The following is an 18,806-nucleotide window of genomic DNA, read 5'->3' as shown; positions in this document are numbered from 1 at the left end:
AACTAGTCATTATAAATGTTATCTTCCAAAATAACGGACAGTAATTTCCCTTCATTGAATGAAAGTGAATGGAAACTCCGAGATATTTGCAGCTGGGATAATGTTCTACGTAGCTACAAACTCATCCAACTTTTATAGGGACCTGTTTGTTCTCTAGACAACGATTTCAGAAAAAAAAGATCTTTGCCCTCTATTCCCTAACACGCAACTAAGGCTTGAACCTGCCCAGCATCTCCCTGGAGGCCAGGGGACTATGATTACATGCCCAAGACTACACGACCACTAATAGTCATGGTCAGACTCAGAGTTCAAGAAAGAATTCAGCTGCAGCATTATAAGGGAGGGGAGTGCTCCATCTAACAAATAGATGCCTTCAACCTTTGGCAGTCAGGTGTTAATTTTTTTAAAAGAAAAAAAGTCTTGAGTTACCAGTTCGATTAGCAGTCTTCTTCTTTTTTTCCTTTAGGATTGGATTGTTTTTTAATGGGTGGTTTGCAAGACATCCAAATCAGAAAATCAACTCAGCAGTTGTCTATAGGATTCTGGATGGGCCACACCTGTAATCCTAGCACTTTGGGAGGCTGAGGTGGGAGGATCGCTTGAGGCCAGGAGTTCGAGACTAGCCTGAACAAGAGTGAGACCCAATCTCTACAAAATTAGAAAAATTAGCCGGGCATGGTGGCGCATGCCTGTAGTCCCAGCTTCTTGGGAGGCTGAGGCAGGAGGATCACTTGAGCCCAGGAGTTTGAGGCTGCAGTGAGCTATGCTATGGTCGCATCTGTGAATAGCCACTATACTCCAGCCTGGGCAACATAGCAAGACCCATTCTCTAAAAAAATTAAAAATGTAAGGGGGCATTGGGCAGGATTTTGTTAGGGAGTAGGAGTGGAGGAAAAGACTGTGAGCTGATCATATATCACCTTTCCTGTTTTCTTCTACCTGCTTTAACATTGTTATTCCCATGAGTGTTATTAACTGACCAGTTTTAATGTGATCTTTAAATTAGACAGTGAAGAACTAGGGCCGGGCGCGGTGGCTCACGCCTGTAATCCTAGCACTCTGGGAGGCCAAGGCGGGCAGATTGAGCTCAGGAGTTCGAAACCAGCCTGAGCAAGAGCGAGACCCTGACTCTACTAAAAATAGAAAGAAATTAATCGGACAACTAAAAATATATAGAAAAAATTAGCCGGGCATGGTGGCGCGTGCCTGTAGTCCCAGCTACTCGGGAGGCTGAGGCAGGAGGATCGCTTGAGCCCAGGAGTTTGAGGTTGCTGTGAGCTAGGATGATGCAACGGCACTGTCTCTAGCCCGGGCAAAAGAGTGAGACTCTGTCTCAAAAAAAAAAAAAAGAAGAAAATGAAGAACTATAGTTAACCTGAACTAAGCAGATAGATTTTTAGATTTCTTTCCCATCTCAGTGGATGTATTCTGTTGCATGCCTGTGGAAACCCAGTATGTGTGGTTTTGTTTGTTTTTTGCATGGCAGGCTTAGGTATGGACAGAGAATTATGTGGATTCTGATGACATAGTGTATGAAGTACTGGTGAAAAACATTTTTGCTGGGATGAACCCCACCCTTCAATCTGGAAAGGGGAACTAAATGAGAGTTTAAGGTAGATATATGGGAGAAGAATTAACAAGAGAGATTATAAGAGAAACACAGCGCCTTAATTTATAACGTAAGGACAGACTATTTCAGGTTTGATCAGAGGGAACAGATACAACAAGGTTTCTAATGAATGCTGCCTCTCCTCTGCCCCACCTGTTTAGGTTTTACAGTTATAGGAGTAATTTAAACAAATAGCTACAACTTTTTAGGTCATCTATGTAAAATAACTTTCCTCTTCTTAGATAAGTTTCCGTCTGTAAGTCAGGCATATTTTTGCAGTCCGTATTCAACTGGGCTATGAATGACCTTTTTTTTTCAATGAGCTGGAAGATCCTGCCCTTCCTAAGAAGTGTTTTAGGTCTTTTGTGTGGTTGAAACCGAAGTTCAAGTCACTAGTCTGCCTTGAATGTTTTGTGAACAGATGGAGGCCAGGATGCCTTAAATACTAACTCACTTGCTTTGCACTGGTTGTAGAGCTATAAATTCAGAGAATCCTTATTAATTGGAATCTAGTTCACAACGTGACTTACTTATCTTTAAACATAGTCGAAAACCTTCTGGGTTGGGAAGGGTGTAATTCTGACAGAGAGGGCATGTCTGAATAAAGAAGTAAAACTTCTGAAAGTAGAAAGCATTCCTTTGCCATATTTCCAGCCAGTGATTTGAACTTCCTTAAATGGTGTGGGAAGTAAGTGCTTGGGCCTTGAAATTTTCCTAAGTAGAAAACTTTGAATACAAATGAAACAGAAACTGATGAGGGCAACTTAGAGAATTGGTAGAAGGGAAGGCAAACAAATAGCAAATAACACTTAAGTACCTGTGTTTCAGGGTGTATTTATTTTGGAGATTTTTGTAAGCTGGACATTATTTTTCTTTTTTTGAGACAGGGTCTTGCTTTGTCACCCAGGCTGAAGTGCAGTGGCGGAATTCATAGCTCACTGCGGCCTCAAACTTTAGGGCTCAAGCAGTCCATTCGCCTCAGCCTCCCTAATAGCTGGGACTATAGGTTCTTGCCACCACGCCTGGCTGATTTTTCCTCTGTTTTGTAGAGACAGAGTCCTGCTATGTTGCCCAGGCTGCTCTTGAACTCATGACCTCCCAAAGTGCTGGGATTAGAGGCTTGAGCCACCATGCTCAGCCTAAACTGGATGTTTAAGATAGTTTCGCTTTTGGCATTATGTTTCTGTTTTGGGCATTTTGCCAACTGCTCGTTCTTGGGTTCTATGGAAAATTTTTTATTTGAAACCAGCCTAGGGAAGGTCTTTTTTGCCTACCTGACTTAACTGCTTTAAAAATTCTTATGGTTGAGCATGGGGGCTCACACCTGTAATTCCAGTAGTCTGGGAGGCTAGGGAGGAAAGATTACTTGAGCCCAGCAGTTCATTTCCAGCCTGGGCAACATAGCAAGACCCCCATCTCTTAAAAAAAAATGACTTTTCTAATATATTAGCTATTAGGTCATTAAATATGAAATATATGATTTCTAATCAAAAGTTTATTATATCTCAAACAAGAAGCAGTACAGTTAAAGTATGTGCCTAAACTACTGACACAGTTTTACCATCTTAACGGCAGCTTGTTGAAAATTGAATATTTTTCCTTGTAAGAAGTGATCCAAAGCCTGGAAGAAGTGGTAGACAGTTGGTGCAAGGTCTGGTGAATATGGTGGATGACAGAGAGTTTCCAAAACCAGCTTCTATAGTTTGAGCAGCGTTTGTGCGACATGTGGTCAAGCGTTGTCTTACAAGAGGATTGGCCCGTTTCTATTGACCAACTTCAGCTACTTAATCACAACATCCTCGTCATTTCATCCAATTAGTTGTAGCAGACAGCCACTGTAATCGACTGACCAGGTTTCTTGAAGCTATAGTGGATAATACCAGTGCTAGACCATCAAACAGACACCGTTAGGTTTTTTTGATGAATATTTGGTTTTGGTCTGTGTTTTGGCACCTCATCTTTATCTAATCATTGTGCCAAACACTTAAGATTGTCGAAAAGAATCCATTTTTCATCATACATAACAATATGGTGGAGAAACGGTTCGCCTCTATGTTGTGACAGCAAAGAAAGGCAAGCTTCGAAACTATTTCTCCTCTGATGCTTGTTTTATTCATGTGGTACCCATCTATCCAGCTTCTTTGCTTTGTCCATTTGTTTCAAATGGTCCAATATTGGAATAGTAACGTCAAACCTTGCTGCTAATTCACAAATTGAGACCGATTTGCTACCACGACAGCTTTCAGCTCATCATTATCCACCTTGGTCTCTGGTGGCCCACTTGGCTTATTTTCAAGATTAAAATCACCAGAACAGAACTTCTCAAACCATCAATGTACTGTGCATTCATTAGCCACATCCTTTCCAAACACTTTGTTGATATTTTGAGCTGTCTGTGCTGCATTGGTTCCACGACAGAAATCATATTCGAAAATAACATCAAGTTTTGACTTATCCATGGTTTCACAAATATTGCTCTCAAAAAAAATTTGGAAGATAATCACAAGCCAAACTGTGCATTTGAAAGAATGAGGATGTACCTTCACAATAAAAATAAAACAAGAAATGTCAAAGTGAAATGTCATATAAATTGTCAAACTTAGTACTTAAGGAAATTGGACATTTCATACTTAATAACCTAATAGTAATAGTAATCTGATCTTGGAATGGATAATTCACCTTTACTGTGGATAGTATAGCTAATTAGACTGAAAAGAACTAAAATCTTAGAATATTGGAAGAAAGAAGCCATCTAGTTTTAGGATTTTTTAAGCTTTTGAGCATCAAAAACTTACTTCAGATGGAACTTAATTCTGAACCACAATATGTGCTATAGATAAAAGTGAAGCTGTTCTAGTTGTTGGGGTGGGAAGAAGCAGAGGTTTATAAAAGAAAACGTGACTTGCACTCATTTTCGTACTGGTAGAAATGGAGACCATGTGGAAAAGGGGTGACTTCTTCCATGGTCACACAGTGATTTGTTAGAGGCCAAGGCAGCATTCTTAGGGTTCTTCCCTCACTTTCTCTTAGTTTTAAGGACCTGATCATAAAAATGAATCATCATGGCATGGTACACAAAGGATTTTGTGGGGCTGCAGGGAAGCAGCCTATGAAATACTTAAGCATTTCTTGCTCTGGCTGAGCACTTGATCTAGCTATAATATTGACTTATATGGGAGATGGGCATGTTGGTGTATACCTGTAGTTCCAGCTACTCAGGTGGGACGATCACTTGGGCCCAGGAGTTATAGTCCAACCTGGGTAACATATCGAGACCCCATTTCTAAAAAAATAAAAATAATGAGTTATGTGGGCAGTCTTTTGTGTTAATCATATATATATGTTTTATTTATTTATTTTTGAGACAGAGTCAGTCTCTGTCACTCCAGCTAGAGTACAGTGGCATCATCATAGCTCACAGCAACCTCAAACTCCTGGGCTCAAGCGATCCTCCTGCCTCAGCCTCCCAAGTAGCTGGGACTACAGGCGCACACCACTGCGCTTGGCTAATTTTTCTATTTTTAGTAGAGAGGGGATCTTGCTCTTGCTCAGGCTGGTGTCGAACTCCTGAGCTCAAGTGATCCTCTGGCCTTGGCCTCCCAGAGTGCTAGGATTACAGGCATGAGGCACCATGCCTGGCCCAATATATAGTATTGTCATGAACAACCTAGGACATTGTCTCCTAGTGCTCACGTTGGGTATTTCTCAGGCTAATTGTGGGCGTGGCAGTGCTAGCTCATACTGTGCCCATTTTCTTTCACTTCTAATTGCCCTTCAAAGTGGGTATTTTCCAATCAGCAATGTTTGAAAGCACTCATTTCCTTACAACTCACTAGTGTATTATAGACTTTAATTTTAGCCCATCTAAAGGGTAAAAAATAGCATCTCATTTAATTTTGCATTTCCCTGGTTAGAAATGGGGTGGCTCACTCTTTTTTGTGTTTGGCTGTTTGCCTGATTGTATAAATGGCATATCATAACTTTTTCTCCTTTTTTTCCTAGAGTTTTTACTTTTTCATATTTCAAGATATTTTATAGTATAGATCAGCACTGTCCAATAAACTTTTTGTGATGGTGGAAATGTTCTGTATCTGTGCTATACAATAGGATAGTTACTAGCTACATGTGACCACTGAGCATTTGAAATGTTGCTAGTGTAACTAAGAAACAGAATTTTTGACTTAATTTTAAATAGTCACATGTGCTAATGGCTTTCATATTGAACGGCACAGATCTAGATATTCGGTCTTAGCTTTGTGCCAGTCTTTTGTCTTTAGGAAGTTATAGAATTTAATACTTAACATACATTTATTGATTGCCTACTATATGCTATGCACCAACAACAGATGAAAGATATGCTCTCAGCCCTCAAGAACCTCACAGCCTCGTTGGGGAAAGAAACAAATATATCAATGATGCTACATTATTATTTTTTTATTTTATTGCTTCCCATTGGTCAAACCTAACTGATGCTAATATTAGAGATGAGCACAGAGCAGCAGGGACATCTAACCAGTAGGGTTAGATGAGGTTGGAGACAGAAGGTGGTCCTTGAGCTAATAACGTTTGGAGTTGGGTGGAAATTAGCCAGGGAGAAGAGAGGAGAAAAAAGGAATTCCTGCCAGCCTGAGCAAGAGCGAGACCCCGTCTCTACTAAAAATGGAAAGAAATTAGCTGGACAACTAAAAATATATAGAAAAATTATCCGGGCATGGTGGCGCATGCCTGTAGTCCCAGCTTACTCGGGAGGCTGAGGCAAGAGGATCGCTTGAGCCCAGAAGTTTGAGGTTGCTGTGAGCTAGGCTGACACCACGCACACTAGCCCGGGCAACAGAGTGAGACTCCGTCTCAAAAAAAAAAGAAATTTCTGGAGCATTCCCAGTGCAAAGGCCTGAAGCAATAGAGCAGAGTCTGCTCCAGGTAATAATGTGTGGTTGAAACATGGGGTATATTGGAAATGGAGGAAAAGGAGTCTGAAAGAGCAGGCGGGCCTACCGTAGGGCTGAGAGCATACCTGTCTCAAAATCAGGATGGTGACAGTTTCCCTAATTGTTAGTAACTACAAACCTGGTGAGGTTCATAGAAAAGATTAAGAGCAGTTTCCACAGAGGGAAGGAAGCGAAGCAGTTAAAGTGTGTGGAAAAGACAAGTAGATTTTGATTCAAAGTCTTTAAGCCAACATGTAGTGAGAAATAAGACCAGTTGGGGTGGGCCTTACAGTCTGTGGTTAAGAATTTTCATTCAGTGGAAAACATAGCTGTGAGTCACTGACACATTCAAAGCAATGACAGTAAAAATGCCCATCTGTGTAAGGAAGGGGCATACGAGACTGGAAGTTAGGGAGGCGGAAGGCAGGCTGTTGTGTAGGTTCTCAGCCTGGGGTCTGTATTAGTTTGTTAGGGCTTCCGCAACAAAGTGCTGCAGGCTCGATGGCTTCAACAACAGAAATTTATTTTCTTGCAGTTCTGGAGGCCAGAAATCCAAGAGCAAGGAGTCTGAGGCTTCTCTCCTTGGCTTGTGGATAACCATCTTCTCCCCATGTCTTCACATGGGCTTCCCTCTCTACATGTGTCTGTGTCCTAATCTCTTGTAAGGACAACCGTCATGTTGGATTAGGGCCACCCCAAGGACCTCATTTTAACTTAATTACCTCTGTAAAGATCCTGTCTCCAAATGCAGTCACATTCTGAAGTACTGTGGGTTAGGACTTCAACCTGCGAATTTGGAGGGACACAATAATTGAGCCCATACCAAAGCCCATGGAAGGGCTTCAGGAACTTTGTGAGCCCCCAGGGTTCAATGCTGAACTGCACACAAGTGTGTGTCTGTCTGAGACATGTCCACGTCATGCCGCTGATTCCCAAAGGGGTCCTTGATCTTCCAATTACCTGTTGTGTTAACTAACTCAGAAGGGAGTTAAAGCTGTAGGACTAACGTCTAGAAATAGCACAGGTGTTAAGAAACACGATTTAGTGTTCAATGGTGTACAAAGAGTGAGAGTTGAAGACGGCAAAGTTGTAAGGCACTGGAAACTCTGTTAGAACTGGTGATGGGCGAAAGTGGACTTTTATTGTCAGACCTTATTTGAATTTCATGGCAAATTATGTAATTTCCATGATCGTCAATAAAAAACACTGGTGATTTTCCGTAGCTAAGTGGATTCAATGAAACTAAACTTCTGCTTAGTATGTTCTTGCTAATATTTTCCTCAAAAAGTCACAGCGCTACAAAACTGTCACCAGCTGCTTCCTATTAGGAATGTGGTTAGCAGATGTGGGTTTTCACAGTCATACGGCATGAGATAGTTAATCCATTTTTGCGGGTTTCAGATAGATAGTGATTTATCTTAGCGGGCTGAATTTAAAAATATGCTTGCATCAGCTAAAGGACACGTGCACCTTTCCCTCTTAAACTGCATGTTTGTGCTGGGGAGAAAATGCAGGTTATTTCTCCTGGAAGGCAAAGTCGTACTATCCATTGAAAGGGATAACTGATCTCACTGTCTTCTAACTGGGGAAGAGTTATGCATGGATACATTTTCAAAGCTGGATGTCAGATTGGTTATCTTACAAGCTTATTTCTCCCTTTGGCCTCTTTTAAGTAGTAATTGAGTGGCTCCCGCTTTTGTTTCCTTGGCATCAGGCTGCCTTTGTGGCAGTGACCTTCAGGCTTGCTAAGGGCTGCAATTTTGCCTGAGGCCCTCCTTCCTTATGAAATTACACAACACTCAAACCTTGGAACCAACCCCAGACCCACTAAAATTTTTTCCTTTGATGGACTCTTGGCAATATATACTCCCTTTCAGCTGAAGTGCAGCTTTGTACAAGATCTGCTTGTCACCGAAATTAATTTGGCCATTTGCCCTTTAAGCCTGGAAACAAGTGGTATTATAGCAGACTCATTCCTAGATAAAGTATAGATTCTCAGCTAGAGAGTTTCTACCAAAGGTTTTATTGTTGCTGCCGCTGAAGCTCAACAGGTAATAACAGGAATGAGTATTTTATATGGAACTCTTGCCATGTGACAGGTACGGTTGCTGCTAAATGCTTTGCATACCTCATCCCACGCAACCCTCACCACCACCCTTAGAAGTAGAAAGTATCTGATTTTTTTCTGAAGAAGAAATGAAAGCCCATGGCCTGACTTGAACATTGTCATATAGCTGGAAAGTGACCAACCTTGGATTTCAACCTCATGCTCTTAATTATCATGCTATACTATACATTTACTATGAGAGAGAAGAAAAAAAAAAGACCATTGCGTTTTGAGAGAGCACAGAATCAGAGCTTGAGTTACAGAATTGTAGGATGAAATTATAGAACCAAGAGAGCTAATACAATCCCTTCATTTTATAGAGGCAGCGATTCCTGCCAATTCTGAGAAACAGTAAGGTAACAGCTTGAGCAAAGGACAATAGATATTGATCGGTGACAGGAATGAAAGGTGATTAGGAATTAGCCATTTCCTTTTTTTAGAGGTAGATACAATAACATGCCAGTTCAAAGAATTATCTAAGCTTGTCTTGCTGTCCTTCAGAAACTGTGGAAACAGATGTGTACTCTTTTTATTTCAGATTTCATTATCCACAGTAAGTAGATTTCCACTGACTACTTGAGATTTCCTAGATGGTAATTTTCACTCTGCAAGAAACCAATAACCTTCGGAGGGATTATTTGAAAAGACTACAGTGCAGGAGGCACTGAATTTCAATCAATCACATGTTTAATGAGTTCCTTCTCTGCAAGGCAATATTTTTAGAATAATGGGGAATAAAAATAAGTTGACGGGTGGTCCCTGCCCTCCTGTAGTTTGTAATCTACTTGGGCAAACCAGCCAGACAGAGAATTAAATCGTTCAAAGGAAAAATCCCAACAACCTGGTTTGTCAGAAAGCTGAAATGAGATCTTGCTAGCTGGGAAGGAAAAGTAGTCAAAGGGAACAGGAGGTGTTTGCAAGGAAGGGCTTAGGCAAGAATGTGCATCATTGGGAAACACTGGATGAGTTTGGCCCATCTGAAAGTACTGATGAAAGAGAATGTTGAAAAGTTCACCTGGGTTCTGATGGTGAGCCTTATAAATACAACTTGATAATCTGGGAATTTTTTATGGATATATTTAAAAATAATTTTTAAAGGAAAAACTCCCAAGTAATCCACATAACAATCTCCATTATCTTCTCTACGCCCAGGGTTAAATATTTTATATAACTTGCTATCTTATGTAAGTGCCCTCACTTACTATTAGTTGGAACATCTGTGACTTCTTCCAACTCTCTTGATGAAAGGATTTGATACTCCTGGAAAGAATTTCCAGCACTTTCCTTCTGCTAATAAAGGCGTCCTCAAGCACCCAAGCCCTGGGTGATTACAAATGCACAAGTGTTAAAAATAGTGCTCATACTCTAAGGAATCAGCTGTGAAATGCTCTCTAACAAGCAGAAATTTCACATAACTCAGGCCTCTGGGGGCTCACGCCTCAGCTGGAGCAAAGCCAGAAACGTCTGTGACTGCAGGTGCACTTGGGCACATTGGGACCTGCCGGAACAGCGGGCTGGCCTCACTGTAGGTAGATGATTTAGGAGAGGACTAGAGGGCTGAGCTTTTGCTGGCATTTGCAACTTGGAAAATCCTGCTCTACTAATTGCAAAGAGGATTCTGCTGCAATGATTCCTTTTGGTAAGATATATTTCTCATTTTGAATTCTTTCTTCATTTGGGCCCTGGATGCTTCCCAGCGTCTATTTTTATTGTTTTAACTCCTGGTAAAGGAGGCTTTTCAGAAGTTTCTGCCTGCACATGAATGTGCATTCACAGAGTGGTGCATGGCCATGGTTTGCAAGCCTCAACGTGTACTTTATGAGCAAGCAAGCATACAGCCCCTTTTACAGGAATTGGTGTACCCTCTGTCTGCTTGTCCCCAAACCTGCCTAGATGAAAACATGGGGATTCTGATTTTACTGCTGAAGGAAAGTTAGAGAACGCCTCCACCTCATGATTTTGCTGAGAGCTTGCTTTCTCTGCAGTGTGGTTTCTGGACCCTCATTTTGGAGGTCTGAGGTATGCAGTATATTGAAAAAAGGCACTGGGCCAGGAGGCTGGGAGACCCGAGTTGTCTCTGCTTCCTCACTGTGGGTTTGGTCCAGAGTCTTTGGCTTTCTAGTCCTCAGTTTTTGTTTTTTTTTTTCCTCACCACTATTTAACGAGGATGGCCCTCAGTTTCCCCAGCTCTTCCAGCCCATGAAGTGGATAGATTGCTTTACTGATGTCCTTGGGTAAAAGCCATTGCAGGCTCTGCAGTGTGTACAGCTGTGGCTCATGGCCTTTGGTCATGGGACCTGTCTCAATTGGATGAAAGTTACAGGCTCCAAAAATTACCTTAGAGACTGAATTTTTCCATACAATTTCTGGGGATATCCATCTCCATTTGCCCTAACACAAGGCCATGGCCTCCAGGCTAAGAAAGTCAGATTTGTGGATATGGTGGCGTGCGTGTAGTCCCAGCTACCTGGGAGGCTGAAGCAGGAGGATCCCTTGAGCCCAGGAGTTATGGGCAGTAGCATGCTATGCTGATAGGGTGTCTGAACTAAGTTTGGCATCAATACGGTGACCTCCCAAGAGCAGGCAACCAGATTGCCTAAGGAGGGGTGAACCAGCCCAGGTAGGAAATGGAATAGGTCAAAACTTCTGTGCTGATCAGCAGTGGGATCACAGCTGTGAATAGCCACTGCACTCCAGCCTGGGCAACATAGTGAGACCCTGTCGCTAAAAAAAAAAAAAAAAAAAAAAAAATCTCCAAAGTCAAGTCTGAACTCTTCAGTATTTTATTATATGAGGCTTTTCACGCTTATATCCTGCCACTTCCACTGACCCTATGCTCTGTTCCCATTGGAATTCTGGCATCTTCCTCAGTATCCACCTATGATGGTTAATTTTATGTGTTAACTTGTTTCGGCTAAGGGATGCCCAGATAACTAGCAAAACACTCTTTCCGATTGTGACTGTGTGAGTGTTTTTGGACGAGATTAGCATTTCAGTGGTTGGCTGAGTAAAGAAGATCCCCTCACCAATATGGGCAGGCATCATCCAATCAGTTGAGGGCCTGAATAAAAAAAGCAGAGAAAATGTGAATTCACTCTGCTTGAGCTGGGACATCCATCTTCTGCCTTCAGACTTCAGCGCTTCGGGTTCTCAGATCTTGGCACTGGGACCAGGACTTACGCCATATACCCCTACACCCACCCCTTTTCTGGCCTTCGGTCTCAGACTTACACCCTTGGCTCCCCGGGTTCTCAGGCCTTTGGGCTTGGGTTGGAAGTACACCATCTACTTTCCTGGGGCTCCAGCTTGTAGATGGTGGGACTTTTCACTCTCCATAATCTTGTGGCCAATCCCTTGTAATACATTTATATATCTATATGCATCCTATTGGTTTGTTTTTCTGCACTAACTTTTTCTGCCCTGACTAATATAGATTCCCTCTGAGTTGTGCACTCTCCATTGTCGCCTCTGTGAAACTGACCTCGGGTCCAACCAACTGTTCTTTTTATTCTGCTGGGGGAGGTTTTCCTACATGTCACTTAACCACATAGTATCACACCTAGTTGGTGGGTTCAGCGTTTTCCTTCCCTTCGAGACCGCAAGCGCTCAGCTGTGGTACATATTACTCAGCTTATCTCCGGGACTCAAAAGGAGCCTGAGCACATGGTTGAGCGCTCAGTATGTACGGAACGAACCAATCAATGCAAGAATGAACGTGCCATCCAGTCTTGCAGGCTTGCAAAGTGCTTTTCCGAGCGGATTTGGCTTTCTGTGTCCGGGCAACTCCTCTGAATTGCACGGTGGAGGTCAGGAGTTTTTTTCGGGGGGCCGTGGGGAACCAGTGGAAGGAGAACGCGAGCTGGAGGCCCACCACACTCGGAATGCCCGCGTCCGGTGAGCTGCAAGGGACCGGACAACTTCTTAACCTTCCGGAAGCGGCTCCGGCCCTCAGCCCGCCCCTCCGGAAGGTGGGCGTGGCCCCTCATGAATAATGAATCGTGCGGGGGGAGGGGCCGGGCCCGCCCCCTCGGGCGGGAAGGGGGAAGCGCCGAGGCTGCCTGACTGGAATGAGGGTAGCTGCGGCGACTGCGGCGGCGGGAGCGGGGCCGGCCATGGCGGTGTGGACGCGGGCCACCAAAGCGGGGCTGGTGGAGCTGCTCCTGAGGGAGCGCTGGGTCCGGGTGGTGGCCGAGCTCAGCGGGGAGAGCCTGAGCCTGACGGGCGACGCCGCCGCGGCCGAGCCTGAGCCCACTCTGGGGCCGGCGGCGGGCGCCTTCAACGGCCTCCCGAACGGCGGCGGCGCAGGCGACTCGCTGCCCGGGAGCCCGAGCCGCGGCCTGGGGCCCCCGAGTCCGCCCGCGCCGCCGCGGGGCTCCGCAAGCGAGGCGGGCGCGTCGCCGCCCGTGCGCCGGGTCCGAGTGGTGAAACAGGAGGCGGGCGGCCTGGGCATCAGCATCAAGGGCGGCCGCGAGAACCGGATGCCGATCCTCATCTCCAAGATCTTCCCGGGGCTGGCCGCCGACCAGAGCCGGGCGCTGCGGCTGGGCGACGCCATCCTGTCCGTGAACGGCACCGACCTGCGCCAGGCCACCCACGACCAGGCCGTGCAGGCACTGAAGCGCGCGGGCAAGGAGGTGCTGCTGGAGGGTGAGCGGGGCCGGACGGGCGGGCGGGTGGCCTGGGCTCGCCGGCGCTCACTTTGTTTCTGCCACCCTGCTCCCTTTGCGGGGCGAGCCCCTTTCCTCCTCCTCTCTCCCCAAACTCCGTTTTCTGGGGTTTTGAGTACGGAAAAACTGATGTTCCTTGCAGGAAAAGTTGGGCAGCCACCGAAGTGTGGCTCGCAGCCCCTAAGGAAGACTCGGCTGAGATTTAGCAAAAAGCAGCCGCGTGTGAAGCCCCCCCTTCTGCACGATAAGCTGGCACTAAGAACTAGACGGAGACCGAACGGCTCGAGCTCCGTAGGTCTCCTTTTGCCTGCAGAGAAGTGCCGGGTTGGCGCTTTCTTCACTCACCTCTGGCTCCCCGGGGCGGGCGGGTCTATTAAAAAAAAAAAAAAAAAATCCATCCACACCGATGCCAGCGGTGTGCTTGGGCAAACCACCAAAACGCTAGTTAATTTATGGGAATTTAACCCATCATTGGCTCTCAACAGTAACCAAAGGAGATCGTAGCACTTCATGGAAGCCAGAAAGCTGAAGCAGCAAGTTTGTGTGGTTAATGAGCCTCGTTTCACTGGAGGCTCACGTGTTTGAACATTTACTGCCAACTAGAGTTTCGCCCCTTTTGCAAAAGACTGGTGCCAGCTTCCCACCGCTCACAGGCGTGCTGTTTCAAGACTATTAGGCTTTTTATAAGAAACTTGAAGTGGTAAATTACAAGATGGGTTTGAATAGCCAGGATTATTCTTTACCTTAAATATGTAATGTGTAAATTGAATCTTTTATGATGAATTTATGAGACTAAGGCAACATTAAATCTCCTCTAAGGACTCATGCATGTGGGAGGCGACAGAGTATGGTAAATGAAATTGTAAATTGTAAATGAAGCAATTGTCAGTTGCTTTCTTTAGAAATTTTTGAGTGATCAGCTCTCTTTCTGATCCAATCATTCGAGAAGTGTTTATTGCTAGCTGTGTAGAAGAGGCTATGCTGTCCTTGTTTGGTTTGTAATTTAGGAAATGATAGAAAAATGCAAAACAACTTATAGGGAGGAAAAACGTCAAGTTGTTGGTTATAGAGTGCAAACTGTATATAAATGCCAAAAGAATGCAAAGTTAGGAAGTAGTTAGTGGAAATGGGGTTAGCCAGGGAGGAGCTGAATCTTGAGCCAGGTCTCCAAGGAAGTGATGGACGTAGGCAGGCAGAGATGAGTCAGGAGGGTTTTCCTGGCATAGAAAGAACAGGAGAAAAGGGCTGGGGTTGAAGAGGGGCCAGTTATTAAACCAAGAGGCAAGAAGTCTAACTTGCCAAAATGATTTTAACTTTTTATAAATCTGTATTGTGAATGTTGGAAAAAAATATTAGCTTGCAAGAAATGACTTAATAGGCTCCAGTTGTGGAATTCCGGTGTGCTACCTTTGTATCATCTTCTTTGTAAATCTTATTTATATCCCACTTATAGGTGTGGCTAGACACTGCTCAGAAATTAGTGTTAATAGAAGGAGTAAAATTATGGATTGTGGCTTGGGCATGTATGTAAAACAATTGTTACCCTAATCATGTACTTTGAAATTGGTCTAGCTAAACATTTGGAGCTGAGGCAGTGATATAAATTCTTACAGCCAGAACACTGAATTTAGATACTATTTATGTAGTACTCGGTGATGATGGCAGTTAAACCCTTTACACCAGAGGTGCCCAGTCTTTTTGGCACCAGGGACCATTTTCATTGAAGACAGTATTTCCACGGACTGGAGTGGTGGTGGGGGTATGGTTTCAGGATGATTCAAGCACATTACATTTATTGTGCCAACACACCTGGCTAATTTTTTCTATTTTTAGTAGAGATGGAGTCTCGCTCTTGCTCAGGCTGGTGTCGAACCCCTGACCTCAAGTGATCCTCCTGCCTTGGCCTCCCAGAGTGCTGAGATTACAGGTGTGAACCTCCGTGCCCAGCCTCTGATAGGGTTTTGATATGAGTCTGCAAGCAATTGATTTATTATGGTCTCTGTGCAGTCAAACCTCTCTACTAATGATACTCTGTATTTGCAGCTCCTCCCCAGCGCTGGCATCACCGCCTCAGCTCCACCTCAGATCATCAGGCATTAGATTCTCACAAGGAGCATGCAGCCTAGATCCCTCGCATGTGCAGTTTCCAGTGTGGTTCATGCTCCTATGAGAATCTAATGCCTCCGTTGATCTATAGGAGGCGGAGCTTATGTGGTGATGCGAGTGATAGGGAGCAGCTGTAAATACAGGTGAAACTTCCCTGATAACCTTCCGCTCACCTCCTGCTCTGTGGCCTGGTTCCTAACAGGCCATGGACTGGTATCAGTCCATGGCCCGGTATCAGTCCATGGCCCAGGGGTTAGGGACCACAGCTTTACACCATATTAAAAAAAAAAAAAAAACCAGACAGTTTTTGTGTGGATATATTTTGAACCTGGTATTCATACCAATAAAATGAAAAACCCCTAGTAAATGCTTCCCAGTATTTATTAGTGTAAAATAGGCCACATGTGCTTTTAGAAAGGTGGTTTATAGATGGCAACATAATAACATATTTATTGAATGCCTTTTTACCTAACAGACAGGTTTTATTTTATTTTCCCATTTGGTACAAGACAGGGAGTTTTTGTCCTTATAAATGTGGTGAAGTCAATATGGTAGACTTATGACATTGCCTTTTCAAGCCAGGGGATATAAAAATAATGTTACTCAAAATACACAAAATCACTGAAAACAGTGATTTAATTGAACCAAACTAAAGTTGAGAGCTGGTGTTCCATCCAGGTAGGCCTTTTTTTTTTTTTTTTTTGAGACAGAGTCTCACTCTGTTGCCCTGACTAGAGTGAGTGCCATGGTGTCAGCCTAGCTCACAGCAACCTCAAACTCCTCGGCTCAAGCAATCCTACTGCCTCAGCCTCCCGAGTAGCCGGGACTACAGGCATGCGCCACCATGCCCGGCTAATTTTTTCTATATAAGTTTAGTTGTCCATATAATTTCTTTCTATTTTTTAATAGAGACGGGGTCTCGCTCTTGCTCAGGCTGGTCTCGAACTCCTGAGCTCAAACGATCCACCTGCCTTGGCCACTTTCTAAAAGGATAGATTTTATGCTTAGTCCTTAAAAGTTTTCAAACTGCACTATATTGTCCTTCCATTAGATGTCTCAAAACTTGAAAAACTGCCTTAACATGGCACAGTGATGCTCTTTTGTGGTGTGGGCAGGGAATTTTAGGCATGCTCTTGCCACCCCCATGCTGGGGAAAGCTGTAGTCTCTGGTTGCCTGTGGTTGGGGAACTGGGCTAAAGGGTTCCTTTTCATCTCAGGGATTTGTAGGGATCATTCATTCATTTATTCATCAAACATTTATTCAGCTCTTACCATATGCCAGAGGCACTCGAAGATACTCGATTCCTGCCCTCAGGAAATTTAGAGTTGAGATGAGAGAGAGAAAGACATAAGTAAATAAGTACAGCAATACAGCGAAGGACTAAAAGTGCTGTTAACCGTAAATGTCTGGAGAGAGCACAACAGAGAGAGAGGTCTATATAGGTCCATAATGGGAATTAGAGGTTGAGGATACCTGGGAAGAGTTTGATAGAGAAGTCGAAGCTTGAATTGAACCTTCTCTTAAGAGAAAGCTGCCACCAGGAAAGACACAGAAGTGTGAGACATCAAGAAGTTAATCTGTCCAGTTAGAGTAGGGGACAAGCAAGACAGACATGGGTTTGTTTCTGGCTAGCGATTTGTAACCCCTAAGCAAGTTACTTAATCTTGCTAAACTTTAGTTTCCTCATCTGTGAAACCGGGATGATAATAACACCTCCCTCAAAGGGTTGTTAATTCATTTGACAATTTGCGTTGGCTTTTTTAGGGACAGGGAATACAGCAGTGAACAACAACAAAGTCTGAATGAGGAAGGTAGGACTGGGTCGTGAAGGTATGCCATGAGTTAACAAAGACACTTTCAGAATAGCCAAGATAGCAAGTTGTTAAAATCCAAGACTCCATTTTACTTGAAAAGAAACACATGATAAGAATTGTTTTGGGTGAAGGGGTTAAGAAAGGGTTTGGGCTGATTGAGTGCAGTGGGGTTTACAACTAATTGATCACTACCAGTTACAGATTTCTTCATTCCTTCTCCACAATCACTGCTTCACTTGACTACCCTGAAGAAAAAAAATGAGTTTGTATTTTTTGGGTGCAAACTGCTTTTTCTAATCTTGTTTTTCTGCTATCTCTTGCACAGGCCAACTTTTTTATCCTTAAATTTTGCACTTGGTTTCCTATCTCTCTGATTTTTCGTCTTGCTTCACACTTAATACTCAGAGCCTTAAAACTTGCCATTAAGTGTGCGTTGTAGTTTTGTCTAGTGACTCAGCATGGATATTAAGGCATACAGATTAGATAACTTTTGTATTAATAATGGAGAATTTAAGCATAAAGGGGTAACTCTACTCACCCATCAGATTGTATGTTAAATGTACTGTGTCCTTTATTCTAGAAATATGGTCTATCCAGAAAGTTTCTGGAATTTATATTTTTAAGACTATGAAGTTGACTAAATGAACATGAATTAGATTACACATTGAAAAGTGTTCCAGAGGAGGTTAGGAAAGATGGTATAAAATGTCTAGCTTGAGGTCTGATGTTTGAGAATAGATCAATATTTTTGAAGCAATTCTCACTGGAATATTGCTGAAAAATCATCTTTTATTGCCTAAATAAGATTCTAAAAGTATTGTTACCAAATGTACTGAAAAGAAATTGGATAGAGGAAGTAGACTGGCATGAAATTTAACTTCAGAATTGAAAATAATTTTTGTATCTAGAATGGTTTGAGGCTGGTCCCATTAGAATGGTGTTTACAGCTAATCGATTCCAACCAGTTACAGATTTCTTTGATTCTTCTCCACTCCCACTGCTTCATTTGACTAACTTTAAAAAAAAAAAAAAAAAAAAAGAAATCGGGATTTTGAGTGTCACATATAATATGGCTCTTTTTATAGGTCAGGGGACATGTAACAAATACTGCTGACATTATTAGGCTGTTAAGTTAAAGAAGCTGGCTGGGATTCCCACTCTGCCTCTTTCTTCATTGTATATTCAAGTTGAGAGTCTTCTGGGGAAAACGGTTTACATTTTCTTTGAGCTTTGCATGTATATTCATTAATCTATCTCTTAAAAAACAACTAAATTGTTAGGCTGTTTGTGTTTCTGTGCTTGTTTCTTTTTGTTTAACTAGCCTCTTTATGTTGCACTTGAATGATTAGACATGCTTAAATGAGAAGCTGTTTTCGTAACCAGATTATTTTTCACACAGCCCCCTGCATGCTCAAATACAGCTTCCAAATTATTACCAAAATGTAAGAAGTTGATTGATTCTAATACAGAGCGGATATGAAAATTTAAGAACATTTTTAGGGATCATAACTAGGCTTTAATTTAGATCTCAACTGGTAACTCAGTAACTTCAACTGATATGTTCCTTGTTGTTT

General features: G+C 43.2%; 1 protein-coding gene across 1 annotated transcript in view; it reads left to right on the top strand.

Annotated features, from left to right (window-relative positions):
• The first annotated feature begins 12,679 nt into the window (after positions 1-12,679).
• The window catches only part of SNTB2 (syntrophin, beta 2 (dystrophin-associated protein A1, 59kDa, basic component 2)), an 87,486-nt gene continuing 81,359 nt past the window's right edge, over positions 12,680-18,806 (top strand). The window contains exon 1 of the mRNA XM_012660584.1: positions 12,680-13,291. Within this exon, the coding sequence (XP_012516038.1) occupies positions 12,712-13,291 (580 nt within the window). The 5' untranslated portion in view covers positions 12,680-12,711. The remainder of the gene's footprint in view (positions 13,292-18,806) is intronic.

Source organism: Propithecus coquereli, unplaced genomic scaffold (assembly GCF_000956105.1).
Source record: "Propithecus coquereli isolate 6110/MARCELLA unplaced genomic scaffold, Pcoq_1.0 Scaffold67, whole genome shotgun sequence".
NCBI classification, from domain to species: Eukaryota; Metazoa; Chordata; class Mammalia; order Primates; family Indriidae; genus Propithecus; species Propithecus coquereli.
Note: the sequence above shows the minus strand (reverse complement) of the source record. Positions and strands in the feature narration are given on the sequence as shown.